This window comes from Petromyzon marinus, chromosome 73 (genome assembly GCF_048934315.1).
Source record: "Petromyzon marinus isolate PM22_M1 ecotype Great Lakes invasive population chromosome 73, UKy_Petmar_22M1.pri1.0, whole genome shotgun sequence".
NCBI lineage: Eukaryota > Metazoa > Chordata > Hyperoartia > Petromyzontiformes > Petromyzontidae > Petromyzon > Petromyzon marinus.
In genome coordinates, this window is record NC_133739.1 from 5416792 (window position 1) to 5428174 (window position 11383).

Consider the following 11383-nt stretch of genomic DNA (forward strand, 5'->3'; position numbering starts at 1 on the left):
AAACGATGACGCAGTCTAGTGGTGGCGCGCGTGGTGAGCGTTAGTGCAGACCTGTTGCTTCGAACTTTACCTTGTTTAGGCGCTCTGTGGAAGCCAACCCACTCAGAAGTGTCGTCTACACCTACATCAAGCAGGAATAGAAATAATGTGGTTTAAAAGTGTAAAATAAAGTAGTCTTTAAGTAAACATTAATTGTTAAGTGAAAAACGTGAAGTTTAAGTTTGTGTAAATTGGTGTTTAAGTTATAATCTCCATATATATAAAAGGCAAAGTTGTGATTATGTGTGTTTGTTCAAAATGTTTAGCGTACTTCCCGACATGCAACAAACTTGAAATTTGCCATGTGGGTACTTTCCAGACTGTACACTATGGACAAATTATAAAAATACACTTATTTTTTTGGGGGGGGGCGGGGGGGGAGCTCAATAATGCATATATTTTTTGCACGGCAAGTGAGCTGTGACATCAAATCTGTCATGTGACCCGCGCATGTGGAAGCGAAACACATTGTAGTGTAGTGGTTAGCGCTACGCTGCGCTACGAACCCGGTGACCCGAGTTGGATTCCCGCTCACAGCCACCACCGGTGACGATTATTTTAACCGGTCCTGGGCCTCCCCTAGGTCGACTCAGCCTCAAACGAGTAACTGGTGTAGTGTGTGAACATCGCCACTGGGGGGACAAAGGCGGCCGGGAGTGGTGAATCCAAGTCTCGGGCGATGCCGGGTAGTAAAGCTAGTTTAGTGATAAAGTGAATATACAGTACAGTAAGTCCATACGAAGTGCATTCAGCTCCCCTCCACAACCTCTGTGACCTACCACATGCTCCTTCGCATGCAGCGCTAGTTACTGATGGTAAGTGTTACTTGGATATGTATTGTTCGAAAACAAATTTGGATGTTTTTTTTTATTGGGGCAGGAGGAACTGGGGAGTACAATTGTACAGAATTCATAATATTGGATAATTCGGCAAGGCCAGAGCCCCATATGTATCAAATTAACAAGGGTTTCCTGCATACGTAATTTGTTTACCTTTCCTATACTTTGCACTCCCATCGTGTTTGTGTGTTGCGTGTTTGCTCTTCTGACACCGTGCCCCTCGAACTGGACATCTGTGAAAAATAGGTTTATAGCTCATTGGATTCCTCCTCCTGCAGTACAAGCACAGATTATGATTCTCATTCTCTGCTCTTTGGTTTTCAGACTACGACCGGCTCCAGTTTTGTGCCAAAGAGACGCAGCTCAAGTGAGACACACAGCACACACGGGGACACACAGCACACACGGGGACACACAGCACACAGGAGACACACAGCACACATGAGACGCACAGAACACACGGGGACACACAGCACACAGGAGACACACAGCACACATGAAACACACAACACACACAGCACATACAGCACACACGGGGACACACGGGGTCAAACAGCACACAGAACACACAGAGAACACACGGTACACACGGCACACACAGCACACACAGCATGTCTCCCCGCGTCTCCCTACATCTCCCTACATCTCCCCGTGTCTCCCCGCGTCTCCCCTATCTCTCCTATCTCCCCTGCATCTCCCCGCGTCTCCGTGTGTCTCCCCACGTCTCCGAATGTCTGACCGCGTCTCTCCGCATCTCCCCCGTGTCCCCGCCCCCGTGTCTCCCCGCGTCTCCCTGCGTCTCCGCCTGTGTGTAGGTTCTTTGAGAAGCAGTTTGAGGTGGCAGAGGAAACTCGGCTCCCCATGTTCCTGCACTGCAGGAACTCACACAGCGACTTCCTCGGTGAGACTCAGCCCCTTCCAAGTGCAGCCCCATCCAAGTGCAGCTCCACACAGCTTTGTTATCCTCCATCATCGGGCTCCAACTCTCAGCCAGTTGTACAGTAAAACTCAGGAGACCAGGGGGAGAGAACTTACAAAGTCTGTCCACTCACTCGCTCATGTTCACTTATTCACTTGCTCTCACGCTCACTCACTCACACACTAGCTCACTCACACACTCTCACTGACACTTTCACAGACACTCTCACATCCTCACTCACTCACTCACACACTCGCTCACTCACTCGCTCTCATGGAGCACGGGGCGGCTAAAACACAGCAATTCGGCACAGTAGGGGCACAGGTGGTGCATCTGCCAGTCATCTAAGTCAGTCAACCCATGGCACCTGCTGGGTCTGTCCCCTGATGTCCTGCGAGCGAGACTTCGACACTTTATATGGCCTCTAAGTGCACGTAGGCTGGCACAGGCATCGTGGTGATGTCCACCGCCATGTAGTAACGAATGGTGGCTGTTGTGTTTGTGCCGGCTTTCGTAGGTGCTACTCGCAAACAGCACTTGCCCAACAGGCCTGTTAAAGGCTCGATGTGGGCCGATGTTTGTCTTTTGCTGTGTGTTGCGTGCGCGTGACTGCGTGTGATAGACATCGTGAGGAGGAACAGGGATCGCTTCACGGGTGGCGTGGTGAGTGCCAGATGGGTTCGCTCGCATCTGGATCGGGGGACACGAATTAAGGGAAGTCATGAATATGAATCATAATCTCGAGTGTAGATCTGTAGAATCAATTCAAAGTTTATATACTTGAGAAAAACTTCTGATTTTCACTTTTTTCTGGGAAAAAAACATTCTCACATGTTGTATTATTTACCAACTTATATCCCCTGAGCTCTTAGATTTTATTCAGAGGTAACCTGGCCACACATGATGATAGATAATCATCGAAGTGGCTCATATCGCCCCACGACACTTGTGTCAGGCTAGGTGCACTTCGAGGCCACTTGAAAGCTCGCTGACAGGAGGTCACGGGACAGACCCATGTGCCATGGGTTGACTTGAGGGTTGACCTGCGGCTCCTACTGTGCCAAATCTCTGCATTTTAGCCATCTGACGCTACACTCGTTGTTGTGAGCGTCGCTCCTCTGCCCAACGTTGCTACTGGAGGGCGACTGCCTCTAACTGCCCAGTAGCATCCATCATGAGCCTCCTCCATAGACGCCTATCTTGACACCACTGGTGCCATTCTTTGGCAAGTCCACTCAGCTCCACATCTTCTTGTTCCACATCAGTCCATCTACATTATGGGACCTCCCTTGCCAGTATCAAAATATAAGAATAGGTTTTACCCTTTCTGGCAAAAAAAACCATTTGTGTTAAGATGTTAAAACACCAATCTGAAAAGTTTTCAAGGAACAATATCTGCATTAACCACATATACTTGTGGTGATAATGCTAAAAAAACAAACGTGCTCTGGTAGTATATGTGTATGCATTGTCTTTGAAACGGATTGATAGCTTTCTTACTGGTCTAACACTGTTTGAGACCAAGCTCTAAAGAAAGCTGTCTTTGGAGTAGACCAATCAGTTTCAAAGAGAATGCATATACTACCAGAACATGTTTTTTTTGTTTGCATGTTCATCACAAGTATATGTGTTTAATACAGACATGATTCCTTGCAAAAGGTTTCAGTTTGGTGTTTTAACATCTTAACATCTGTTTTATTGTGAGAAAGGGTAAAACCTACTTTTATATCAGTTCATCTCTTCTCCAGCCCATGTTATGCCCGTTTAGCCCCCTCTATCCAGGCAAACAGAAGCTGCTTGGGAATGTGGTGGCTGGGCATGCGGGCTACATGACCCAGCCAATGGAGCCTTGCCGACCAGAGGAGCTCACTGATGATAGGACTGTGTCCAGATAATCTCAGTGATCTGTGATCTAGGATGGATCGTAGGCAGGCCAGCCTGAATGTTTCAAACCAGTGCAGATGACCGAGAAGATCCAAAGCTTCGTGTGCAGTGATAAACCAGTAAGCTTCCAAACAGTGAGTTTGATGACACAAATACCCAGGGAGGTGCTTAGGTTTGGTGGTGCTGATAGTAAAGGTCCCACCTCTTAGTGGCATGCTTCAGGTTCAGTAGCAGAGCCTCCAATTCAAGCACCCATGCACAAATAACGACAAAGATCCCCCGTATAATCTATATTTGTTGTTTTCGTGACTGCAGGGATCCATACTCTTTGGTTCTTCGGTAAAGTCACGTAGGTATAAAATTAAATAAATTAAATCACGACGTTTCGATTGCAACACAAGCAATCATCATCAGGTGGGAAAACCACAGGAACAAAAAATAATTGCTCTGGTTTTCCCACCTGATGATGATTGCTTGTGTTGCAGTCGAAACATCGTGATTTAATTTTTTTTATTTTATACCTACGTGACTTCACCGAAAGAACCATAACAGACTATTGGGGCAAGTACTGTTAGCGAGCAGCAGCACCACCTATGAAAGCCGGCACTGTGGCACATGGGCGGGTGGGTGGCCAGCAACTCTACTCAGGAGCCCGGGAGTCGATGCCAGGCCCTCCCCCATGTCATTTCTATGCGGGACGACTGTTGTGCTGCCCCTATCCCTGCCACGCAGCTTCTGTGCTCAGGCATGGCTCCCTAGCTCCATCTAAAACAATCGAGCCGCCACCTGTTGGTGCTAGCACCAGCAGTTGCTAGAGCTGCTGCTGTCCAGGCTCGGCTCGGATGAGCCTGCGAGCTCTAAGGAGGAGGTGGCCCCCTCTCCACCGCTCTCCTCATCCCTCTCCTTTCTCCCCTCTCTCCATCCCTCCCCCCCCTCCTTTCATCCATCTCCCCGTCCCTCTCCCCCACTCCCCGCTCTTCTGCCTCTCCCCGTCCCTCTCCCCATCCCTCTCCTCTGCTCCTCTCCCTGGCCCTCTCCCCTCCTCGTCCCTGTCCGTCCACCTCTCCCTGCCCTTCTGCCTCCCCCCGTCCCTCTCCCCATCCCTCTCCCCGGCCTCTCTCCTCTTCCCGTCCTCGCCACTCTCTCTCTCTGGGACCCATTTTGCAAGCATCAACAGGCCGAAAAAGAAGAAAAGCCTTCACCTTCCTCTTCTTCTTCCACGCATTTGTCCCACTAATGTGGGGTGTTCCGCTGTCCCTGCCAACCTTCTCCATGCTGCCCTGTCTTGCGTCATCTTTATTTCCGCTCCTTGGGCCACCATGTCCGATCGCATCACATGCCCCCTCCCCACCACTTAATCTGCCTTCTTCCTCTTAATCTCTTTCCTTCCCCTTACATCACTTGCCATCTTCTGACCGACATCTTTTTCCCATCGTCTCTCTCGACATTACGATACCGCACCAGTTTTTTCTCTCTCTCATCTTCTCTGTGATTTCTACCACCCTGAGACATCCGCTCACTTGTTCATTTCTCACCCTGTCCTTGTTAAACCCCAACATCCACCCCAACACCCTCATCTCTGTCAAGGGTAAAGACAAGTCTTTACAATCTATCCTGGGTTTAACCAGGCTGGATTGTGTGAGGAGCTCACAAATCCTTGAAATATCTGGACAAAGTCCCATCGGTTAGCTCCTCTGACCGGCAAGGCTGCATTGGCTGGGCCACGTACCCCGCATTGCCCAGTCACCGCATGCCTAAACAGCTTTTGCTCAGCTGAATAGAGGGGGCTAAACAGGTGCGGCACGGGATAAAGAGAAGATGGAGTGATGTTAAACCCCAACATTCACCACAACACCCCCATCTCTGTCAAGGGTAAAGACTTGTGTTTATCCTTGACAGAGATGAGGATGAAGTAATAACACAGGGCAGTAACATAGTTTGTGTTTGAATATCTGAACACTTCCCGTGTTATTATTGTTGGTTGTGATTGTTGTTATCATAGCCAGAAGAGTCTACAGCTGTTGTCATTTGTTATCACCAGGTCCACTCGTTTGATGGGAGCAAGGAAGAGGCAGCGGCTATCGTGGAGCAGGGCCTGTTCATCGGCATCAATGGCTGGTACAGCTCCCCCCTCCACTACAGCCACCGCTACCTCCACCACCACCACCCCCACCACCACAGCCGCTACCACCGCCACTACCACCACCTCCACGACCACCACCACTGCTACCACCACTACCACCACCACTACCACCACCACTACCACCACCGGACACATCCCATCATCCACATATGGCCAGGGAATACCACGCAAAGCCCGATTGGTTCAGTTGTGGTAAGGTTATTGTTGTGGTTAGGTTGTGGTTAGGTTGTGATTGTAGTTAGGTTGTGGTCAAGTTGTCTTTAGGTTGTGGTAAGGTTGTGATTGTGGTTAGATGGTGATGCAGTTGTTATTCCCAGTTCACTGAAGACGCGCGAGAATCTGGACGCCATCAAAAGCATCCCGGCTGAGCGCCTTCTCATAGAGACAGGTAAGCATGGTGACGGTTGTGGAAACCACGGCGTTGGGTGTGGTAACCATGGTGATGAATGTGATGAACCGAGCTAACGACTGTGATGGTGCTGTGGGGGTGTGCTGCGATAGATGCGCCGTGGTGCTCCGTGCGCCCCCTCCACGCTGGGTTCCCCTTCGTCTCCACTCACTTCCCCTGCAGCAAGAAGTGGGAGGAGGGGAGGGCGCTGAAAGGGAGACACGAGCCCTGCTTCATCGTGTAACCTACACAACGCATACACACAAGCATACACACGCATACGTACACACAAAAACAACGATTTTCCCTATAGCCTGAACAGACTGTTGGGACAGGTGCTGTTAGCGATTCCCTATGAAAACCAACATGACACCCGAGGGGGTGGGTGGCCAGTACAACGCCCGGCTGCCTTTGACTTCCCAGTGGCAATTTACACATGGCATCAGGTACTCATTTGAGGCTGAGTCGACGTAGGGGAGGCCCTGGACCGGTTCAGATAAGCATCACTGGTGTTGTCCATGAGCGGGAATCGAACTCCATCCATAGTGCAGTGCGCAAACCGCTACACTATAGATCTCCAACAACAACAACAACAACCGCCATTCGCCACTAAATGGCGGTGACATCACCACGGAGCCTGTGCCAGGCCATGTGCACTTTGAGGCCACATGAAGTATCGAAAGCTCACTGACAGGTCACTGGACAAACCCAGGTGCTGTGGGTTGACTGATTGGGATGACTAGCAGACGCACCAGCTTTGCCCCCTACTGTGCCAGCTTGTTGCGTTTTAACCGCCTGGCTCTCTGCACGTTGTTGTGAGTGTCGCTCCTCTGCCCTCCATTATTGCTGAAGGGCGACTGCCTCGAACTGCTTCAGTAGCGTCCTTCATGAGCCTCCTCTACAGAGGCCGATCTTGACACCACTGGTACCAGTCATTGGCAAGTCCACTCAGTTCCACGTCCTCTTGTACCACATCACTCCATCTTCTCTTTAGCCCGTGCCGCGCCTGTTTAGCCCCCTCTATCCAGCTGACTGGGCAATGCGAGCTCCTCACACAATCCAGCCTGGTTAAACCCAGGATAGATTGTGTGAGGAACTCACAAATCAGGCAAATAAGCGTTAACATGGATCTGCCATTAGGCGGGTCCATGTTTCGCAAGCATAGAGAAGGGAGGGCATGACCGTGGCTGAGAAGACTCGAAGCTTCGTGTGGAGCGACAGACCACAGGTAGCTTCCACACAGCATTATGCAGCCTATGAAAAGATAATGCCTCTCGATTGATTTGGAGTAAGACCCCTGCAATCAAACCGGAGCCGGTCATACGCGCACTGCCCAGGTATGGGAAGCTCTCCACTCTCTCTACAACTGCCCCATCACTAATGGGGAGTTGATATGGTGGAGTGTTTGATGGCACAAAATACCCAGGCAGATGCTTGGTTTGGTGGGGCTGATGGTAAGGCCCCTCCTCTTTGTAGCATGCTCCAGGTTAAGCAGCAGTGCCTCGAACTCCTTCTTTGAGTGAACAGCAATCACCAGATCATCACAATACATGACATGGTTGACCAATAAGGAGCCATCCCTTGACTGCACCCGGGCAACGATCAGCCTCCCATTGTATCTGTACCTGATGAAGATTCCTCCGGTACAACCATAGAAGGCTTCACGAGCTATGTGGTGGAAAAGATGTTAAATAATGTGGGAGCCAGGGGGCATCCCTGTCGCCCCCCAAGGTGAACAGGAAATGTCTCTGACTCTTGGTCATGTAGTTTTAACTACATCATGAAGGTCTTTAATGATTGTGAGCAAAGAGTCAGTGACTCCGAAAGCACAAAGAACAACCCAGAGCCCAGACCTATTGATGGTATCATAAGCCTTGACCACGTCAATAAAGCAAAGATGTAGGTCCTGTTGGAATTCTCTACACATCTTCTGTAGCAGACGGACATAAAATATGGTGTCAATGCAAGACTGCCCTGCCCTGAAACCACATTGGGGTTCTATAAGCCTCTCCTCAGCATGCCTGGCAATGCGATATTAAATAATCCTCGCCAGGACCTTTCCCGGCGCACTGAGGAGTTGAATGGCCCTGTAGTTGTTATAGTCTGTGTAGTCACCCTTTTTAAAGAGAGGGACCACAAGGGCACCCGTCCAATCTTTTGGAACCTGTCCAGTGGTCCAGACTGTCATTATGATGTCATATAGGGCAGTCTGCATAGAAATGCCATCCTCCCTCAGAATTTAACTTGGGAGATCATCTCTGCCCGGCACCTTTCCTGATCTTAGACTCTGGATTGCCTTCCATACTTCCTCAACAGATGGCACCTCAGCCAGCCATTTACATGGGGTGACTGCTTCCAATATTTCAGGTACCGCAGCCTCAGCAGGGTCTCTCGGGAGGTTTGGACCATGTACCTAAAGCAGGCATTGCAGCTGCATGAGCCCGAGTCCTAAACCTGTCCCATTTCCCCCTCGGCATCAGGAGAGGATGACGATGCCAACCCCAGGTGCGAGCAATCATCAGCTCGCTGAGACCAGGCCATTGTGGGTTTGAATGGGGTCCTAGATGTACACCAACCACTGGAGTGGAAGAATGGCAGGCACATTTTGCAGATAACAAGTCAGTTGGCAGATCACCTCCACGGTAGGTCCTCGTGTCAAGGACATGGGCCCGCATCCGCTGTTCCATCATCAGTGGATGTTCTTGCTTGGACCCGGCGTGCATCCATAATATGTGGATGTGCTGATGCCGGAACAGTGTATTGGTAATTACAAGCCCATGGGCTGCACAGAAGCCTAGCAGCCTCCTCCCATGTTTTATTGAGCTGATCTGGCATATGCCTTCCAATCACTCCAGCTCAGGTGCCAGCGTCATGATCTACTCGGGCATTAAAGTAATACAAAAGGATGACTATATCCTGAGGGGACACTTTTTAGCTAGCACCTCAGACAGGATGTTATATATAGAAGGCATCTGACTCATCGGCCTTGCTTGCATCCTCCCACTGATGTTCTTCGGTGGGGGCGTAAGCAACCACCACCACCACAGTTCATTGCCTCCAGTTGATGGGGAAGCAAGCCCACAGTAGCCTGGGGCTTACAACTTCCCACACTTCACTGCTACGCTCCCACGACCCCCCTAATTATTTTGTTCGAAAGAACAGCCATACCCTGTTGTTTGGCCCCTAGTAGAGGACTCAAACCCTCATGGTGACTGGAGCCAGAGCCAGTCCACTGGACCTCCTGAATACCACAGAGATCCAGGCGGTACCGATCTAGCTCACGACAGAGGAATGGCAACATCTCCGCAGTGAGCATTCAAACATTCCATGTGGCCACTCGCAGTGTTTTTTTGCAATTTCTGGAGGAACCCCGAGGGTATGGGTTTAGTGTCCTGGCTCTACCAAATAGGGTTCGGCCAGGAGGTGTCATAGACGCCTGTTCTCCAGCACAAGCTTTTTTACATATTTATATTGTGGTTTCGTGGTAATTCAATTGAAGGTGGAGGCGTTACCAGCCCCTCGCACCCATCCAGCACCCCCATTAGCTGCTGTGGTCGCAACATGCTCCATGATTGGAATTGGCAATGGTCATAGGCACCATAGTGTTACTGTCCGAGGAGACATACACACACAACGTACAGAGTGTCCACAACACACACACAACATACAGTGTACACAACACACATACAATGTACAGTGTACACAACACACAAACAACGGACAGAGTGTACACAACACACAGAACATACAGTGTACACAACACACAGAACATACAGTGTACACAACACACACACAACGTACAGTGTACACAACACACACAACATACAGAGTGTACACAACACACAACGGAAGCGTGCCAACTGCTCCCCACGATATATACAACACACAGGAGACACACAACACACGTACACAATATATACAACAATTACACAACAAACATACAATATATGCACAATACACTGAACACATGAACACATCCACAATCTTCTTGTTGATATTCCTGGTGATTTAGATTTAAAGCTTTCGTGACTGCAAGGATTCATCTTCTTTGGTTCTTTCGGTAAAGTCACGTAGAATAAGAATAAAACAATAAATTAATAAAATAAAATAACAATAATATTCTCACAACACAAGTGGCCTTCATCAGGTGAAGGGACGAGACCTTCACCTGATGAAGGCCACTTGTGTTGTGGTCGAAACGTCGTGAGAATATTATTGTGTTATTTTATTTTATCAATTTATTATTTTATTCTCATTCTACGTGACTTTACCGAAAGAACCAAAGAAGATGATTCCTGGTGATGTTGATGGTGGTGGGGAAGGTGATGACGATGATGTTCATAATGTTGATGGTGGCGATGATGATGATAACCTAGTTGATGTTATTGACGATGATGTTGACAATGGTGATGTTGGTGATGGTGGTGGTGATGTTGTTCCAGTCAAGTGCTAGAAATCATCGCAGCCGTTCGCGACGAGGATCCATCAGAGCTTGCAGCAACGATCTACAACAACTCCACTCAGCTGTTCCGTCTCTAGCCTCATGAATATCCATCTACAGCAACTCCGCTCAACTCTTCCATCTCCTCCTCGCTCCATCTCCCCCTCGCTCCATCTCCCCCTCGCTCCATCTCCCCCTCGCTCCATCTCCCCCTCACCCATCTCCCCCTCGCCCCATCTCCCCCTCGCTCCATCTCCTCGCTCCATCTCCTCGCTCCATCTCCCCCTCACCCCATCTACCCCTCGCTCCATCTCCTCGCTTCATCTCCCCCTCGCCCCATCTCCCCCTCGCTCCATCTCCTCGCTCCATCTCCTCGCTCCATCTCCCCCTCGCTCCATCTCCCCCTGGCTCCATCTCCCCCTCATTCCGACTCCTCCTCATTCCATCTCCGCGATGGAATCTGCTGTTTGATCAGGAATAAAAACCATGCACGCTCACAGATTCCGGGGCAATCTCCGACGTGGCTTTGTCCTCTTGGATGCACACCGAGCACTCACAGTCACTCTGACAACCTGCAGCTTCCCTTAACACAACCCCCATCTCTTCTACCCTAGCCTATCACTACCCCATCACTACTCCAACCCCTATCACTACTCCAACGTCTTTCGCTACCCCTATCACTACCCCAACAACCCCTATCACGATCAGAACTCCTTAACCACTCCCACCT

General features: G+C 49.8%; 1 protein-coding gene across 3 annotated transcripts in view; it reads left to right on the forward strand.

Moving 5' to 3' along the window:
* Positions 1–11155, forward strand: part of TATDN1 (TatD DNase domain containing 1) — a 33496-nt gene extending 22341 nt beyond the window's left edge. For all 3 annotated transcript variants that reach the window (XM_076055861.1, XM_032979490.2, XM_032979491.2), the window contains 7 exons: positions 1203–1245; positions 1694–1779; positions 2420–2460; positions 5723–5799; positions 6142–6212; positions 6326–6452; positions 10655–11155. In XM_076055861.1, the coding sequence (XP_075911976.1) occupies positions 1203–1245; positions 1694–1779; positions 2420–2460; positions 5723–5799; positions 6142–6212; positions 6326–6452; positions 10655–10751 (542 nt within the window). In that variant the 3' untranslated portion in view covers positions 10752–11155. The remainder of the gene's footprint in view (positions 1–1202; positions 1246–1693; positions 1780–2419; positions 2461–5722; positions 5800–6141; positions 6213–6325; positions 6453–10654) is intronic.
* The last annotated feature ends 228 nt before the right edge of the window (positions 11156–11383 follow it).